This window comes from Triticum aestivum, chromosome 1D (assembly GCF_018294505.1).
Source record: "Triticum aestivum cultivar Chinese Spring chromosome 1D, IWGSC CS RefSeq v2.1, whole genome shotgun sequence".
Taxonomy (NCBI): Eukaryota; Viridiplantae; Streptophyta; class Magnoliopsida; order Poales; family Poaceae; genus Triticum; species Triticum aestivum.
This window is the reverse complement of record NC_057796.1, coordinates 494233068-494252676: the sequence shown is the minus strand read 5'-3', so window position 1 is coordinate 494252676 and position 19609 is coordinate 494233068. Positions and strand designations below refer to the sequence as shown.

At 40.0% G+C, this 19609-nt stretch overlaps 2 protein-coding genes across 3 annotated transcripts in view; both read left to right on the top strand.

Annotated features, from left to right (window-relative positions):
* Window positions 1–14631, top strand: part of LOC123161633 (uncharacterized) — a 24431-nt gene extending 9800 nt beyond the window's left edge. The window contains exons 4-18 of the mRNA XM_044579446.1: window positions 4144–4390; window positions 4503–4566; window positions 4779–4819; window positions 7105–7577; window positions 7686–7716; window positions 7799–7839; window positions 10452–10508; window positions 10593–10675; window positions 11446–11488; window positions 11804–11863; window positions 11995–12072; window positions 12904–13004; window positions 14052–14174; window positions 14255–14310; window positions 14594–14631. Of these exons, the coding sequence (XP_044435381.1) occupies window positions 4144–4390; window positions 4503–4566; window positions 4779–4819; window positions 7105–7577; window positions 7686–7716; window positions 7799–7839; window positions 10452–10508; window positions 10593–10675; window positions 11446–11488; window positions 11804–11863; window positions 11995–12072; window positions 12904–12971 (1286 nt within the window). The 3' untranslated portion in view covers window positions 12972–13004; window positions 14052–14174; window positions 14255–14310; window positions 14594–14631. The remainder of the gene's footprint in view (window positions 1–4143; window positions 4391–4502; window positions 4567–4778; window positions 4820–7104; window positions 7578–7685; window positions 7717–7798; window positions 7840–10451; window positions 10509–10592; window positions 10676–11445; window positions 11489–11803; window positions 11864–11994; window positions 12073–12903; window positions 13005–14051; window positions 14175–14254; window positions 14311–14593) is intronic.
* Window positions 14317–19609, top strand: LOC123183402 (uncharacterized exonuclease domain-containing protein At3g15140-like). 2 transcript variants are annotated; one of them, XM_044596209.1, is made up of 6 exons: window positions 14317–14633; window positions 15734–15823; window positions 15896–15978; window positions 17685–17754; window positions 18269–18482; window positions 18572–19609. In XM_044596209.1, the coding sequence occupies exons 1-6, from the start codon at window positions 14438–14440 to the stop codon at window positions 19284–19286; spliced, it is 1368 nt and encodes a 455-aa protein (XP_044452144.1). In that variant the 5' UTR covers window positions 14317–14437; the 3' UTR covers window positions 19287–19609. The 2 variants fall into 2 exon arrangements, with proteins under 2 accessions (XP_044452144.1, XP_044452143.1); XM_044596208.1 differs by having other exon boundaries at window positions 14317–14645.

Genomic DNA, 19609 nt, shown 5'->3' with positions numbered 1-19609 from the left:
TCTTACTTGGAGTTATATATGATTCGCTCGAAGTCCGAAGTGTGGTGATGGGAGATTTCGCAGTTAAGTTTCGGGTGAGGTTGAAGGCCGATGGGTTTAATTGGGCTCTGGTAGCGGTTTATGGTGCCGCGTAGCCCGAACTCAAACCAGAGTTCTTGGCAGATCTTGTTCGGATTTGTGGCTCTGAGCAGCTCCCAATCCTGATTGGGGGTGATTTCAACATTATTAGAAGGCGAGAGGAAAAGAACAATGATAATTTCGATGGGAGGTGGTCGTTCATGTTTAATACCATTATTGAAAGCTTGGATCTGAGAGAGATAGAGCTTTCGGGTAGAAAATTCACCTGGGCTAATCCGCTGCCAAATCCGACGTTTGAAAAGCTGGATCAAGTCCTAGCGAGTGTCGAATGGGAACAGAAATTTCCCTTCGTAACGGTCCAGGCACTCACGCGTGGTATTTTAGACCACACGCCTTTATTTGTGGACTCTGATGAGGCAACCCACATGGGGAACAAAAATCTTTTTCGTTCAAACTGGCCTGGTTTGAACGAGAAGGCTTCTTGGATCTGGTAGCCAGGGAATGGGCTAAGGATGCAGGAGGTAGGACTGTGGTTGAGCGATGGCAGAATAAGATAAGGCACTTGAGAAGTTTCTTGCGTGGGTGGGCTAAGCATCTTAGTGGGATTTATAAGGTCGAAAAGGAAAGGCTCCTTACACTTATTCAGTCCCTAGATTTAAAAGCCAAATCCACAATTCTGCCAACCTCGGAGCTTCATGCTAAGGTTGAGGCGCGGATGAGATTGAAAGAGCTTCTCCGTGGAGAGGAATTAAAGTGGGCGCTGCGGGCTAAGGTTCGCAAAGTTGTCCAGGGGGACGCGAACACTCAATTCTTTCGCATGATCGCTAATGGCAAGCACAGAAAGAAAAGGATCTTTCAGCTTGAACGAGATGAAGGAACGATTTTAGGATAGGAAAACCTAAAATTATACATAACTGAATACTACAAGCAGTTGTTTGGGCCTCCAAAGGATAATTGTGTATGCCTGGATGAGTCTAGGATTGAGGATGTTCCTCAACTTGTTGCTGATGAGAAGGATATTTTGACTGCCCCTTTTTCCGAGAAAGAGGTGTTTGAGGCCATTTCATAGATGAAAAACAATAAGTCTCCAGGACCGGATGGATTTCCGGCGGAGTTTTATAAAAAATGCTGGCATATTATTAAGGGGGATTTGCTACCGATGTTCCATGATTTGTTCTCGGGACAGCTTCAGTCATTTCACCTGAATTTTGGAACGATAACCCTACTTCCTAAGAAAACAGAGGCTGTGAGAATTGAACAGTTCAGGCCCATCTGTCTTCTTAATGTTAGTTTCAAAAAATTTACCAAGGTTGGGACTAATAGGCTCATGCAGATTGCGCATTCTATGGTGCAGCATTCTCAAACTGCTTTCATGCCGGACAGAAACATCCTAGAAGGGGTTGTGGTCCTTCATGAAACGCTCCATGAGATTCACACGAAAAAACTAGATGGAGTTGTTTTCAAGGTGGATTTCGAGAAAGCGTACGATAAAGTCAAATGGCCTTTCCTTCAACAGGCCTTATGTATGAAAGGTTTTGATGAAGCCTGACGACGCCAGGTAGAATCTTTCACGCAAAAAGGGAGTGTTGGAATTAAAGTGAATGACGACATAGGTCATTATTTTCAGACACATAAGGGCCTGAGACAAGGTGATCCGATGTCTCCTATTTTGTTTAACATTGTGGTTGATATGTTGGCAATTCTAATAGGAAGGGCTAAGGAGGCTGGTCAGGTGGGTGGCTTGGTGCCTCATCTAGTTGATGGAGGTGTGTCTATCCTACAGTACGCTGGTGATACGATCATCTTTATGGAGCATGACTTGGCAAAAGCGAGAAATATGAAGTTGGTGTTATGCTTATTTGAACAATTGACCGGGTTAAAGATTAACTTTCATAAAAGCGAATTGTTCTGTTTTGGAAGAGCCAATGAGGAACAAGAGGCTTATAGGAAATTGTTTGGGTGCAAATTGGGGACTTTACCTTTTACGTATCTAGGTATACCCATTCACCATCGTAAGCTGACAAACAGAGAATGGAAGTGCATCGAGGATCGCTTTGAGAAGAAACTGAGTTGCTGGAAGGGCAAGCTCATGTCATACGGAGGCCGATTAATTCTTATTAATTCGGTGCTCACGAGTATGCCTATGTTTCTCTTGTCTTTCTTCGAAGTCCCAGTTGGAGTTCGGAAAGGGCTGCACTTCTATCGATCCCGATTTTTCTGGCAGAGCAATGAACTAAAAAGAAAATACAGACTCGCCAAATGGGATATTATTTGTCGACCGAAAGACCAAGGGGGTCTTGGCATTGAAAATCTTAAAGTCAAGAACAGATGTCTTCTTAGCAAGTGGTTGTCTAAGTTATCTGTTGAGACCGAGGCCACATGGGCGCAGATTCTCCGTAGTAATTATCTTCAGTCCAAAACTTTGTCCCAGGTGACAGTGAGACCGACGGACTCGCCTTTTTGGAAGGGGCTCATGAGAGTCAAATCAGCCTTTTTCAATAGGACAAAGTTTATAATCGGTAATGGCACTACCACGCGATTCTGGGAGGATACTTGGCTAGGAGAGACGATACTCGCGCTTCAGTACCCGTCCCTTTATAGTATTGTTCAACGACGTGATGCTTATGTTGCAACGATACTTCAGTCCATCCCCCTTAATATTCATTTTATGAGGACGCTTGCCGGCAATCGTTGGGAAGCGTGGCTTCATTTAGTGAGTAGACTGATGGAGGTTCATCTATCTCAACAGCCCGATCAGTTGCGCTGGAAGCTTACTAGGTCTGGAGAGTTCACAGTTAAATCGATGTATCTCTATGTTATCAACTTTAGCGCCATTCCTAGTTCCAAATATGTTTGGAAAGTCAAAGTTACTTTGAAAATCAAAGTTTTTATGTGGTTTGTTCATAAACAAGTCATATTAACTAAGGATAACTTGGCAAAGCGTAACTGGACAGGACCTACTAGGGGTAGTTTTTGTGATCGGGATGAAATTATCAAACACCTTTTTCTTGAGTGCTCGTTGGCAAAAGTTTTATGGCGGACGGTGCACATAGCCTTTAACATTACTCCTCCGAATTATGTCAGCACGTTATTTGAAACGTGGCTTAATGGGATAGAGTCCGAAACACGAGACACATTCGCGTAGGAGTATGTACTTTATTGTGGGCAGTATGGAACTGCAGAAATGATTTGGTTTTTAACAGAACAACAAATATTCATTTTTTGCAGGTTATCTTTCGATCCCTTTCGATCCACTGCGTTGATCCGTATGCGGTCGCTACTCACTCCGACGGAGGCCAGGGAGCGTTTGGTTAGTGGATCTATCTGGTGGGAGATGGTAGTACGGGATATTTTCAACCGGTTTGGATGGCGGTCATGTAATAGAATAGGCAATTAGTTTTTCTATCTTTCTTATGTCAGCCGGTCGTGGCCTTTTGGCTAGTGTGTTTTTGGCCCTTTGGCTCTTTGTGAGCTTGCCTTTACTTTTGTTTCAGACTTTAAGACCTTGTTGAACCTATTTGCTTATTTATAAAGTTGGCCGTATGCATCGTTCTGATGCAGAGGCCGGGGAGTCCTTCCTTTTCAAGAAAAATACATTGTACTTTCTATGTTTTCAAATATAAGTCTTTTTTAGAGATTTCAATAAAAAATACATACAAATGTACGTAAACCTATTTTAGATTGCAGATTCACTCATTTTGGTTTGTATGTAGTCTATATCAAAACCTTTAAAAAGACATATTTAGAGATGGAGAGAGTAGAAGCCGAAGTTAATTGTTCAATGTACGTTCTGCCATCTAAACATAGTACTCCCTCCGTTCCTAAATATAAGTCTTTTTAGACATTTCAAATGGATTACAACATATGGATGTATGTAGACATATTTTAGAGTGTAGATTTACTTATTTTGTTTTGTATGTAGTCACTTGTTGGAATCTCTAAAAAGACTTATATTTGAAAACGGAGGGAGTATCATGCATGCACGCCGAGGGCAACTTTAATCATCACTTTATAGCTTTGCTGGATGGAATATGAAAATTTTCATTGACCATTCCATTAGGACAGTGGGTAGTGTCGTCGCAGCTGCTGCTGAGAGGGAGAGTAGTTGGGAACCTCGCCCCGAAGCAAGGAACGCGGTTTGTTCAACGCGGGAGCTCTCCATTAAAAGCCTTCAGCCCGGCCGACCACCCATCGCCACTACACCACTCCTAAACGAGAACAAAGCTAACGGCCTCGCAGGGAAGAACGACGGCAAGCTCGCGAGGCGGATCCCCATGGTGAGGAAGAAGGATGAAATATCCGACATGGAGAGGTACACGTCTTCCGAGATCCGTTGGTGTCGTCTTAAGGCTTCTTGCCTATCTCAGTTCATTCTTGGTGTGGTCCTTTTATTTTGCTACGTTGCCTCTTTCTGGGGATACAAGGAGGATCTTGGCGGCTATTCAGGAGTTAAAGAAGGAGGTGAAAGAATTGAAGGACAAAATGCAGGTAATTCGGAGTGCTTTTTTTTTCTTTGACAATATGTGCTGCGAACCTAGATGTTCAACCCTTGGAGTTTTTTTTTTTAAGTTTATATAGTTGGGCGGTTTTGCTGAGAAGAGCAACAGAACCCCGGTGAACATTTGTTATGCAACGAGGGGTCTTTATTTGGTATGATACTAACCAGTTTGAATTTGTTTATTTTTCTTTGAGAAAAGCAGCAACACGTCCAGGAACCTCCAATTGTGCTTCCACCTCGAAGGTATATATGAACTTTCTCTAAACGTAGTTTAGTTAGGTGCTAAAATGTTGGCTTTGATACAGCATGTTTTTCTCTTTTGGGGATATATATAGATGTTATATTAATTTGTATACAAGCTGAATACAGATAGTAAACAAATATACAAACTCAAATGATCTTTTTCTGAAATTCAAAGAATAATGCAGTACCGGAACATACATCTCGTGGATGGATCAAACATATATACAAACCCAAATGATTTTTTTGAATATGGTGTTTCCGCCAAAAAATAGAGATTTCAATAATATGGTGGTGTCTAACTTACTGAGAAAAATATATAATGGGACATGCTTCCTCCCCCTCCCCCCTCAAAAGATTCAAAATGGTAGTTTGATCCATCCACGTAAAACAAAACAGTTGAGAAATTAATCTTCTAATAGGTGTGATGATTAATTAAGGTGGCTGGGTGAGTAGTGGAGTGGCGCCTTGGGCAGTTTTTTTTTCAGAAAAACTTTGGAGCTATTCATCTTCAATCATGACAGTACAACGAACACCAAAAATAATAATAAATTACATCCATATCCGTAGACCACCTAGCGACGACTACAAGCACTGAAGTGAGCCGATGACGCGCCGCCATCATTGCCCATCCCTCGTTGGAGCCGGGCAAAACATTTTGTAGTAGCAGTTGGAAAGTCGTCATGTTAAGTAGGATCAACGCAGATTAGAAGGATCCAACCTGAAAACACATGAACGTAAATGAACTACGATCAGATCCTAGCAAATCAAGAACAGATCCGCGAAGACACACCTTCACACGCCCATCGATGATGCTAGACACACAATCAAGATGGGGGCTAGACGGGAAGAGCCTTATTCCATCTTCGAAGGACCGCCACCGTCTCGTCTTTATAAGCAGGACAGAAAACATAACAAAACGCAAAGAAATAACTAAAAACAAAGTCCTCCCGCCGGCAAGGACCGAGATCCACTACACCCTCATGGCTCTAAGGCCATCGGAGACGAGGCGAACCGACGGCAACGCCCACAGGAGGTAGGGAATGAACGCATGCCCAGCGTGGCGGCGGACGTAGCACTCCCGACGAAGATCGCCTTGCATGACCGATGTGCCGGTGCTTTTGGCCAGAACACTACAAACCATCAACCTCATTAATTCCGCCGAGATACGCAAGTGCGAGACAGCACGGACGCTGATTGAATCCCCCGTCTTGGTGCATGAGGCCTTGTATAATGGGAAATATTTAGGAAGGTGCTTAGAAAAATAAACCGGGTTTTTCTGAAGCATCGGTGCCTATTTCTACAGGTAAGACGCTTAACAAAACGTCTCTTTAATAAAAATAGGCACCGGTGCTTAAGAAAATCCTGATTTATTTCTCTAAACACCTCCCCTAAACACCCTTCATTGTACAAGGCAAAGTTACACACATAAGCTACGCACGCACACAAATCAATTTTATTGCAGTTGGCCTTGTGGTGGCAAGGCAGAGTGCAGTGAGTGCCTCGCTGAGCGCCGGCCCAAGCCTTAGCGAGGAGGAAGGACAAGAACGTGCACGGCGTCCGTGCCAGGGGCGGCTGCTGACGCGGCCCCACGGTAGGGAGCATCACCATTCACCGGTGCTCTGCGGGCCGAGCGGACAGTGGGAGATGGCCCTTCGGCACGCTGCCGTCTATGATGAAAATACAAGGATGTTTTTTTTCTGACTTTCCGTTGGGTTGCGTTGCGGTGGCGTCTGCTGTCTTGTGCGGGTGGGATGGATATTTTCAACATGTGATTTGACAATACTGCCCTTTTTAGGTGAAGGGTTAGTTTTAATCTACACCATAGATCATGGGCCCTCTTATCTGGCGCTTGTTCGCTCAGAGGGGATGACATTTGCTAACTATTTTGTGTGCTGTGATAATTTCTTCAGAATGACATGTCATTTTCTAAGACCGCGATAGAATTAAAAATCTCATGAAAACGTTCGTAAATGTCACCTCTCCAAGCGACTGGTCGACATATAGCATCCATAGATCATTCATCACCACCATACTTTTGTTGTACACTAGACTAAATGGCTCATGGTACAGACGTGCGCCAGCACATGTCCGTGGCCAGGATGAGACGTACGTTTGCAATTAAGACTTTACCTTTACATGAGACGTAAGTTCAAGTGTTCAACTAAGCACGGGAATATGTATTTTTTAGGTTGCTTACCACATACACCATGTGGTAAGCACGACTGCACGAGAATATCTATCGTTGCCATATTTTGAACTTACCATATCTTCTGTATATGTGACAGGAAACCGATATATAAGCTAGTATTCAAAAGTGACCTGACTGGTCCTCTCCTAACAACAAAAAAAGATGGCATGAGCGGGCCAATTTGTTATACAAACCAGCCTATACCCACGAAGGACGGGAACGTCATAACGGTGGTTCTCCAGGATTTGGACGGAAATCAAGTTACAACTGGCGACGTTGCTTCACTGATGGTTGAGCTAGTTTTCCTGAACCCAGATTTCTATGATGGCAAAGAAGACACGGACTGGCCCGAGGCACATTTTACGAAACACATAATAATGCTGCTAAATGAGACAATCAAAAAGCCCAGATTTCGTCTGATTGGTGGGAAAGGTACTGTTCATAAGGACACCAAATTTGATCGGTCCACTAATAAACACTGGGTCAAGCTTGGGGTAAAGTTTTGTGAGCATTCCGATGAAAGTGTTCTCGAAGGTGTATCAAATGTATTCACAGTGCAGAATTTCTCAGGTAATATACAAGAAAAGAAAACGTAGGTGATTGCCTTTTTTCTGAAGATGTTATATAACAATAAGTTGATACTGAAGTGCCAGTTTTATTTACTTTTGATATTTCCAGGGAAGAAAAGTGATGACGAGTCACCGTCAAAGTTGGTGCTATAGAAAAGATATAAATTACATTTCGATATTGTCCTGATACAATGTACTGACTAATTGTTATTTAACGTGCAGTCAAGTAGGAGAACAAAACGACCAGGAGGAGGAGGAAAGAGGTATTTGCAAGATTCAAATCCATTGATTCCCCATATAGATAACATATGCACGAACAATATTGATTTTTTAATTATTTTTTTGAGAAATCATTTTCATTGCCAGGAAAAGCCTGTAAGAAAATGACTTCAAAATTCAAACCAAATAGTAAAGGTCCTTTATCTTCTTTGCCTTCCTTTGCCACGGTGCCATTCTTGTACTTAGTTGACATGCCTCTGATATTTCAAACATAGAGCTTACTTATCAGCTTGTCCGCATCAAATAATGGCAAGTTCGCCCTATCATTTTTGGCGAAGTAGCATAGAGCATGAACTTAGACGGTTTGTTCTAGGGTTTCCTCAAATCAGCAGCTCATGTTAGGGATCCATTGGGCCTAATAACTACATTAGCCTTTACTTAAGAAATTATCACTTTTATTTAATTCCTGCTATTATCGATGGCAAATTAGAGGCTCACCGTGAATTGCCTAGCTTGAACAACATGTGCGTGTACGAGTCTACCACACTGATCTGGCTAGACGGTTCAGGCTCTTCTAAAGTAAGCCAAGTCGAGCAGCTGAACTCGTATGGAGAAACATCAAGAGATGGCGAGAGAAGTGGATGGTAGAGGGAGTTTGGTAACAGTGTAACAAAAACAAAAACAACTAGCAGGATGACCCTCGCAAATATGAGGGCATCATCTTCATTTTACCATCAGTCTATACAATCAATTAGTTAGAGTATCGGTTCATATTTAAATATTATTATGATCAAATTAATGAACTAAAATATACTAAAATTATGGACTCCCGTGGAACTTTTTCATATATGGTTCTCTTCTAACAATCTTAGATATAACATTTTTTCCCCTAGATTAAGCACAAGCATGTGTATCATAGTCATAGAAGAGAGGGTAAAAAAACGGTTGACGTACTCACAGAAGAGATGATATAGTATATAAATATATTTAAAATCACAAGTGTGTGTATATATACTACTTTATCATTATAAGTATGTTCATATATTATATATAAGATAATTCAAAGTGGGTAACATGAAAAATTGCAAGTTGACCCATGGTTTTTATTATATTTGTAAAATACGTATATATTTGTACGTAAAATGGAGCATATTGAAAATACGATGCATACTACCTAAAAAGTAATATATATATTCCCTCCGTCCGGAAATACTTGTTATCAAGATGAATAAAAGGGGATGTATCTAGATGTATTTTAGTTTTAGATACATTCCTTTTTATCCATTTTGATGACAAGTATTTTCGGACGGAGGGAGTACTACCTAAACATTCTTATATACTACATACTACACGTACATACTCTCCGATTTTGTATATACTACATACAACATACAAATCTCAAGTGGTGGTAACTAACACTAAGTCTTTGGAGAGATTTCACTATGGACCAAGTAGAGAGCAAACTGAGTGAATCTACACTCTAAAATGCATCTATATACATCTGTATGTAGTCCATAGTGAAATCTCTACAAAGACTTATATTTAGAAGCGAAGGGAGTATAAATTAAGCATAACTAGGGAAAAGAATGTAATAAGGGAAGGCTCATAAATGCAGCCATTAACCAATTAAAATATGCTCAAATTACATGATAAGGTTGGGGAGAAGAAGGCATCGGTTGGGATTAAAGCAGGAGCTTAGGACGTCTGTGTTCCCTCTTTCCAGTTTTCATATATTAGATTAAGTAGATCGATACATTCATCCATGAACGATAAATTAATTATAAGGGGTTGAGATAAGTCCATATTACAACCTCGAACTACCACTGAAGTCTAAAACACAAGCCTGAACGACAAAACCGTCTAATTTACAACCCTAAACTTCCAAAACATGACAAAAATAACCCTGGGTTGGTTTTTGACTGACTTTGACCGGTTTTGACCAGTCAACTGCCTAGTCAGCACCAAGCCATTTTTGGGTCAAATTTTGCCAAAAAAAAGTTCCCAAAAAAAATGAAAAAATTCTCAGAATCTGGGAAAGTATTAAATTTTTTGCCAAGTATAAAAAAAGCTAGAGCGAAAATTCAAATTCAAAGCCTTTTTGTTTCAAATTTTGGCCAAAGGATAATTTCTAGAAAAAAATAAAAAAATGTCAAAAATCCACACAATGCTTAGATTCAATATGTGAAAGTTTCAAGAAGTTTTGCCCACTAGATAAAAAAATAGAAGCAAATTTCAGATTCAAGAGATGGTAACATGGCGTACGACTTGGCGCTAACTAGGCTGTTGACTGGTCAAAACCAGTCAAAAACTAACCCAAGGTTGTTTTTCATCTGCTTTTGAAAGTTGAGGGTTGTATATTAGACGGTTTCGTAGTTCAGGGTTGTGTTTTAGGCTTCGGTGGTAGTTCGAGGTTGTAATGTGGACTTATCTCTAAGGGGTTCACCTGATGAAATGCCAGTTGTTTTCTGATTAGTGTGAGATTTTCTAGCCTAATCTTTAAAATTTTCATCGTATTGTGCTTCTAGTATATAGATAGATAGATAAAAGTGAGTTGGGGCAAAAAGTGAATACAAAGAGTGGGTTGGGTCTAGAAGTTCTATGGTCATCCCTATTCTGTTATGAACTACGAGGAGTTATGTTTCATGTTCAATTTCAGCGAGAAAAAGGAAAGCAATAGAAATTGGTAATGAAGCATACACATCACTACCGGCAGGTAGGAGCTTCCTTCCTCTTGTCTAGTTTGTGAGCAATTGATGTTCTTTGTACATTGAATTGATGCATAAGATTTACTATTCAGCTACAGCAATGAGCTTGGAACAAAATCAAACTGCTGGTACTGCCAATGCCTATAGAGGAATGGATACAGCAATGGGCCAGCAGGTAAGTACGATTTAATCAGTTAATTTCAGAAAATGAGTTGTAAAGAATCTAGTCTGCATGTAGGCACATAAATTAAAATTGACTCGATCCGAGAGAGCACCCATCCTTCCACCCCGTTCAGAATTCGAAAATGATCAGTTGTTACTGGCCGAGGCACATTAGCTGAGTAGATTGAATTTTCGGCCCAATAAGATCCAAGTTTGGAATCCAATGAGTTTTCTTGTCTTTGGAAGAAGAGGTTAAACCTCCGGCCTTTGGATATACTGATTGCAGAATGAGTTATTAGCCTACGTGACTACATCATGTGGCGTTACGTCTAGTAATAACGAATCATATGCTCACATGGGACCTTGGCGCAGAGATTTGATTTTTTTTAGATCAGTGCAGAGGCACAAATGACAACATAGAAGGTAGATACTATGGCACGTCGTGTCCTCGGCAATGGCTGAGGGATACCCTGTTTGAAAGTTCAGGGAATCAACCGGTTCAGTAATCTAGATAGCAATGCCTAGGGAGCTATGAAGATATTTTCCTTGTTTGCCTGGTCATATCCGTTATTGATATTTCTATTCCTATAGATATTTATTTGCAGGCACTTTAAGGATATTAAGGTGTTTATATAAAAATTAAATACAACTATCTTACGGAATCTATGAAGGATGAACCATATGACATTAACTGCCAATGAATTCAAGAAACTCGTCGCTTAGTTAGTTCTGAACACAGACAGTGTGAAATTTCTTACGTTATCTTCTTTTTGTTCTATTCAGGACGAGTGTGCTCACTTGGGTGATTTTTTTGCCGACGCCAAAGGTAATCATTGTATAGTGCCGTTGAGGTGGACAAAAAAAATCAGTTGGCTCCGAGTTCAAAATTGAGGGCAATGCTAGTAGTCTTTAACAGAGCAGAAGTTGAAGTGTCGTGCCTAATGATAGCAGCCGAGAGAGCTAGAAGTTTCCACAGAAACTTTGGAAATTCTTCCTAGCACTAATATTGTCTATTTACCGTGTCAATTTGGATTGTTAATTTTAGTCATTTATAAGTGTACCCGATACATTTCTTCCCTTATTTGCAAATAACTGACGTTCCTTTCATGTTCGGGGCATGACTCAAACACGAACAATCCAGAGGTGCTGGCAATCGAGATCACAGAACAGATACCTTCAGTTTTGGAAATTGCACTAGAAGGTAAAGGCTAGAAACTATTCTCACTAACCACACCTAAAGCTATGAATGTGATAGCTAACATCGAAGGAAACCAGAAGTATTCCTTTATTGTCCTGCTTTTGTGCAATTATTGATTTCCATTCCACGTTCAGGTCGACATAAGCAATTACTGCACGAGAAATTACAACAACTGTCAGCAAGTTTAAAATGCAACTTTGTGCAGCTACCAGGTGAATAATATATGATACCAGCATTTCTAATTAGTGCTTACTGTTCTTAGATTTTCTTAAAACTCAGCTGCCCAAGCTTATCTGCCTGATACGCCTTAAGATTCATTTTCACTTTTTGCCTAGGTCAGTATTTATTTTGTGTCTTCTTGGCTGATGGATTGAGATCCCAGGGCTCAGGAACAAAACTCAGCTGACACAGCTTGAGCCATATCTGTTAACGTTGTTAACTGTTTTCACCTTAACGGCCAAGTTCAAATTACTTGTCGAGAGCTCTCCCCTAGGATAGCTGTATAGTTTCCCTTTCTTCCTAGGTTAATTGTTGGGTAATCTTTCCCTAGTCATAGCAAAATTTAGTGTCTTGTGTAGGATTGTTAATTAGTACGTACATACAATTACTTGGTTTAGTTGTGTCGGATAGTAGTATGCGTGGGAAAGCTTGTGATTCCAATAAACAATGATACGCACTTGAAACAAAAAGGTGTAGGCTATCCATGTTTCGACGTCTTAAAAAAATTATCAAGAAGAAGGTCGCCTCTGCATCAATTGATGTATATAAACATATCTTCTTATATTCTTTTCATTTAAATTCCATATGGATGTGCCTCAAAAAAACTCCATACTGTTAAATAAAGAATTTTTATGCACAGGTCAGAGGAAGGTTTTGTTTACTATTACAGTTGCAACACAAATCCTAGCTTTCAATCGGATAATATGCAAAACTCGTTCCATCTGATGACAATAAATTTAGGGAAATTGTGGTAGTTTGCATTACTGCAGCTTTTCTTGTTCATGTTTGTGGTGTACTGCTAATTGATTTCGTCTCACATCCAGTGGAATTGCGGACATCGATGGGCTACGTCAGTGCGTACAGGTTATCTGCGAAGCCATGGGGCAACTAATTACGGCTCCGACAAAAACTCCACGTCATAAAGGCAAGAAGCTATCTTCTATAGTATACACAATTTTGTATGTAATACTGCCCCCGTCCAGAATTACTTGTCGCACAAATGGGTAAAAATGGATATATCTAGAACTAAAATATTTCTACATACATCCATTTCTCCGACAAGTATTTCCGGACGGAGAGAGCAGTAATTATTTTTGTCTCTCGTAATACACAAAATGTCTTCTTACTTTTGATGAACTGGAGTGCAGAAAAATCGTAAGCCCACCCATTATTTCATAATTTCAATTTTAATATACAATTTTGGAGTGTCTGGCTTAATGATTAAAGCCCCATTGGGCAGACTTCAGAAAAGGTAGCAAACCCACATTTTTGAACGAGAACAAACCTGGTGCCACATACCCGCACAAAGTAAATACTCCCATCATTTCATAATGTAGTGCATATAGATTTTTTGAAAAGTCAAACCTCATAAATTTTGACCAAGTTTTTGAAGAAAAACATGTACATCTAGAATACCAAGCATATGTCATTAGATTAATTATAAAAAGTAGTTTCCTATTTTATATATTTACTATTATAGATATAAATAGTTTTCTCTATAAAATTGATTAAATTTTGCATAGTTTGACTTAAAAAAAATCTATAAGCAATATATTATGGAATAGGAGTAAATAGCAAAGCAACTAGCATCCATGATGGCGTCCGCAGCAGTTGGTGTCCAGTTTAAATAATACTCCCTTCGATCCATATTAAATGTGTTATTTAATACGATACTAAATCAGCGAAAATTAATATGAATAGGAGAAAATAGAACAAATAACAGTTCCTTTACTGTGGTCAAACATCCAGGGTGGCATTGATCGCCACTTAGCCGGTTTGATTTGATATATAATTTTTTGATGACCCCATGGAAGGTCATATAATCCTGTTAACTGTATAGACAGTTGGTTTTTCTACCAACTAGGATCCAGAACTTATTACAGCCGAGTAACATAAGATTAATTGATGGAAACTGCCAATGTCTGTGGCATTCTAATTTTTATTTTGAACAACTAATGGATTTTTTTTTCAGAACAAGTGAAAAGTTTGATCAATGATCTACAAAGTTTACAACGAGCTCTAGTGGACATCATTGGCGAAATGACCACGCCGACCAACGCTGAGACAGCGCAACCGGGCTTTGGCGGAAACGGAGGCAAACATTAGTGATTGATCTCTGTTCTCAACAAATATATGAATGATGCAGATATGACGAGATTTATCGTTTACTTGCAGGAAGTGGTACAGGCGATCAAAATCACTTCGGTACTGCACAGACGGAAGCCATGCAGGTGATTATTCTACGCGTTGAATTGAAGAGAGCTCATCGTTCCAATAAACAAAGGGAGAATATACCACATCATTACTAGCTCCAAAACTTTTCCAGTGTGTGTTACGATCTTTTTGTGGCCACATACCATGCATCCGTCTACAGTTTGGGAAGTTTGCTTATTCGGCCAGATTGCCATTTATCTAAATCAGTTTTTTTTTGTTCAGAAATTCACAATTATATTTTTGATATATGTGTGCTCGTTAATACTGTCCATAAAGTCATGTTTTATTTTATATGTCCAGGTGATTCCAAGTACCGACGCACAACATTCACAAACACAAGGTCAGACGACGGGTATGTTCAAGTTAGAGTGCTATATGCCGTTCCTATTCAACTTACATATAACCACATCATATGCGTGGATGTTGTACCTTTACTTTTGTAAATATCTTCTTTTCTTTTTTGATATATGGTTCATTTCTTTTGTAAAAATCTGCATTTTGACCCCAAAAATGAATGCAATTCATCTGTAACCAGTAATATATTTGTCTAACATGTTGAACTAACGTTTCTTATTTATTTTTCGTGCAGAGCTATTACCGGTTTCTTTGTCATTTATCCCATTGCATTTTTTTTCAAAATTCAAAAGGACCTTGCCAAGTTAATTCAATTACTATATTCAAGTCATGCACACATGCCTCTGCTCCTTTTCTCCTCATCTAACTGTGTTACTTCCTCCGGTCCTTTTTACTCTGGACATAACATTTTTTTAAAGTCAAACTTAGTAAAGTTTCACCAACTTTATAAAAAAATATTAACATTCATAATACAAAACCAAAATCATGAGATGCATTATACATTTAATTTTCATATTGAATAACTTTAATATTGTAGATGTCTGTATTTTTTATATAAATAGGATCAAACTTTACTTTAGAAAAATAATTATATGCAGAGTAAAAAGTAACGGAGGGTGTACAACACAAAGGGACGGGAAGGATAGTTTGTTGCCGGAAGCATTGAAAGAAAACGAATTAGAAGAGGCTAAACTGCTCCGAATTTGCCATGTAGCTTTATTCCTTCCCAAACTGTTTGCCGTTCTTTACGTGTTAGTGGTTCAATTACGGATCTAATAAGCTTGTAGACGAGTTTGACTAAGAGATACAAAAACTAACTGCCACATACATATTAAGTAAGGAAAAAGTATAGAAAATTGAACATACCCAGCTGTGCCAAAGGTACAAGAACATTGTAACGTTTGTTAAAAAAAACTACATATAATTTAATAAACTATTACATGCTCACTTCAGGCCAAGATACTATGCTAAACTCAGCACAGCTGGTCACTCCGATTCTAGGACATGATGAAGTCCTGTCATTTCGTTTATCATGCTTGCACACGTTTGCGTGCAATTGATACTTATTTTTGTTCTCACATCTAGGAGGTGGCAGCTCAGAAAACATTCCGACGAGCGAGCAACTGGGCGATCCACATTGGCCACGTTTGATGCTTGCACCGGAATCTCCAAACTGTTAGCTTCCGAATCTCACTACTCCTACCAAACGAAATGATGCAGATAATAAGATTGCCTGTTCAATTGCAGCACAACGGACAGCCGGTATATCTCCAACCTATCAGGGACAGCCACACTACCATAATCAGAGGCTTCTGGACCAGTCATACCATGTAAGTAGTATTTCACAAAAACACAAAGTAGCCAGTTAATTATCTGTGCAGTAGGGTCGAAGATTTTTGTCCGCTCTATTCCAAAAGCCATATTTCAGAAATCTAGAGTTTATTGGCTGCTAATGACGATTTGAGAATCTTAACAATTCAATTTGGCCAAAATCACTCAGTATTCTATGAAGACAATGTCAATGGTGTACTCTAGGCAAATTATCTACTGGCTTGCTTGGTTACGCAAAAAAAAAAGGAAGGAAAAGTGGCTATCTAGGAGGCACTTTTTCTCCTTAATTACCATGTTTACCCGACCCAAACATAACTTCAGCACTTGTGCCTAATAAGTACCTGACAGTTTCAATAGTTAGCAAACTCTACACATTATGTTATGGTGATATAGAATTTTGTCGGAATGGGTTGATTATTTGGTGAGTGAATTCCAGTTTCTACCCCCTACTTTGACATTCTTGATGCAAATTACCAAATTTAATAGTTTTTCATCCGTATTACATTATTTATCAAAAGTATTACTTCCTCCGATCCAAATTACTTGACGCAATTTTAGTACAATTTTATACTAGAGTTGCGTCAATTAATTTTGATTAGAGGGAGTACCACTTTTCACACTCTTTAGCAAAATGTTTATCGGTCGTTGCCCCATTTAGCAATCTATAAGGTGGGTCTCGGTCGTCAGGTATACGTGGTGTGCCACGTTGTAATTTTCCACATGCACATGAACAGGCCGAATTAATGGCTTAGCCATACACAGTTTTGTTTCTCACGGCTGCCAGTTGTACATACGCACCGCTTTGCCTTGATAAGTTCCTTCTTCATGTCACACAATTCATTGTTGCTTCCACCTCATTCTGATACACCGCATATGCTTCCCGGCTGCATTGCAGTAGACATAACTCCATCGACACTTTGTCCAGCGAAAGAACCACACTAGAGGAGCTTTCTGCAACCTAAAATACTTTTAAAAGGGTAAAAAGAATATAAAAAAACCTATCGTTAAATGGGGTAATACAGATGAAAAATTGTTAAATTAGGTAATTTATGAAAAATATTATGAAGTTGTTAAATTAGGCAAGAAACGCTTATACTGGTATTGATGTCTCTTGCCAGTCTAATTCTTGTGGATATTATGAAGATTATAAGCTGGTCAAGGAACCATTATGCACAATAGCCATGATGTTAAGATAACGAGAGATAATAGGGAAAATACACAGGAGCTCCTGCGTGCTCCACACCCCTATACGAAAAAAATCGTAAAAAATACCAAAAAAAATCAGAAAAATCTGAAATTTGGGGATATCAAACCTGGGTTCCCAATCTACTCCCGTGTGAAATTTCGTGAAACAATTTCCAAAAATGTATCCGTAGCGAAGGAAATATTGTCCGAACAAAAATCTACCCAAACAGTTTTTACTATACATAGGAATTTTTTGTCTTTTTTGCCGTGAATACGTTTCCTGGTATTTTTTCACGAAATTTCACATGGGAGTAGATTGGAAACCCACGTTCGATATCCCAAAATCCCTTTTTTTTTAATTTCTCAGTAATTTTTTAAATGAATTGTTCGTATAGGGGTGCGGAGCACCTGAGTGCTCCAAATCCTTGTCCGAGATAATAGAACATATATTCTTTTATTTAAGTTTGCCTTGTCGGAGACCATAAATTCTCTGTTAATATATTTCCCTTGTCATATCCAGCACGGCTCTTCTTTCCCCATTGAAGGTCACAATGCATCCGCTGCCGTGGTACAGCTATACCCAGTTACATGTAAGTTCGAATTAGATGGTAATGTCATTTGTCTTCAGATTAATAAGCATCATGATAGCACTTGCCTGTGTTAATCTTCTAATTTTGCGGAATATCTCTCATTGTTTTAGTCAGCTCCTGATTTTAAATTCTCTGGAAGCCCCTTTTGTTTTATTTACGACACTACTTTCATTGAGTACCAAGTTAATTTTAATTCACCAACATGAGTGCATTTTTTCCTAATCCAACTCCACTAGAACGTGGTCAAGGAATGCAAGGGAAGAAATATGAATGAAATAATAGGCTAACCAGGTCAACTGTTGTGCTCTATAATACACCTGTCAGTGTATTGGTTACACTTTCACAGATACCAAAAGAAACATGCGTTTGAAAAATACAGAAGTTCTTTACCAACTACTACGTTCCATTGGTTCTGGAGGAGCACTAATTGTTATTCAACCACTAGTTGTCCTTGAGTCATGAGCTGCAGGTACCCAAGCCTAAGTGTGACTATTTGGTGGAATTCCTTTTGTAGATGGGTCACCAGGAGTTCTATTGGCTTTTCCTAGTTCTGCGTCCCCGTTCAGGCAACCACGTTTGAAGTATACCGGAACTGTACCGGTCCATTCTCTTGAGGACATGATGGGACGTCTCACTATCAATAATCCTTTTGCGAGGATGATGATGCGGACAAGTTGTCAAGCCATACATAAAGCTCCACCAAAGGAAATTGTTCTCCTTGAGGCTGAGTGCGTCTTCCCCTAACTCAACACTTTTATGAAAACCTGATGCAGTGCTGTACTTTTAAAACTAATTTTGCAGGGTTTGTCATTTCCAGGCCATCAGTTAAGCAGAAAAGCTATGCTCTGGGTGGACACAATAACAAGGACGTCACCGAGTCGTCCAGCCACTTTGTGGTTGTCGACTTCAAGGCGACCTGCGAGGCGACATGCGCGGCGACCTGCCAGGCGGGCGTAAATAGCAACCGGCAGGAGATCATCGAGTTCTCATCCATCCTCGTCGACGCCGTTACCGGCCAATCAGTGTCCGCCTTCCACACTTACGTCTGCCCGATAATACACCCCGAACTGAGCGAGTTTTGCAAGAAATACAACGGCATTCTGCAGACAGAAGTAGAGGCCGGGGTGATGCTGTCGGAGGCGCTGCAGATGCACCAAGCATGGCTGAAGGAGGTAGAGACAAAAAATGGAGGTCACCTTAGCTTCACTGTCGTGACGTGGGGCACCTGGGACTGCCGTACCATGCTGAGACAGGAGTGCTTGTTCAAGAAGGTCCACATTCCTCACTACTTCTACCAGTGGATCAACCTCAAGAAACCATTTACGGAGAAGTTTGGTAACAAATATTGGTCGGCTCCAGTGAAGACGGCGGTCGATGATGTGGGGCTTAACTGGAGGGGCCGTCTAACAGGCGGGAAGAGCCACGCGGACAACAAGGCACGGCTTCTTGAGTTTCTAATCCGGCAGGGCGCCAAGCTCTACATCACGGGCGACCTGGAGGGATGTGACCTTCTACTACTAGGCCCGACGTAGGTTTGTTCCCATATCATTTCCCTTTTCAAATCATGTTTAGGCGCCATGCTCCGTTGTTTGTACTCCATAATAAGTTACTGCCATATGGATTGGACTCCCAAGTCTAATCCCGCCGCAGCATAATTAGATCCGTGCAGCTTCAGATTTGGTAACGGAAATGGTTTCGCCCCGCAGAAGGTTTTCCCTGCTGTTTCCAAATCTGTTAGGAGTTTTATTGTTTTTCGTTTCTTTTGAGAGTCCGGTTTAGTCTCACCTTGTAATTGGGCTACTTATATATGGAGTTATGGTCAGCTGATGTACTTGAACATATTTATGATTCTAAA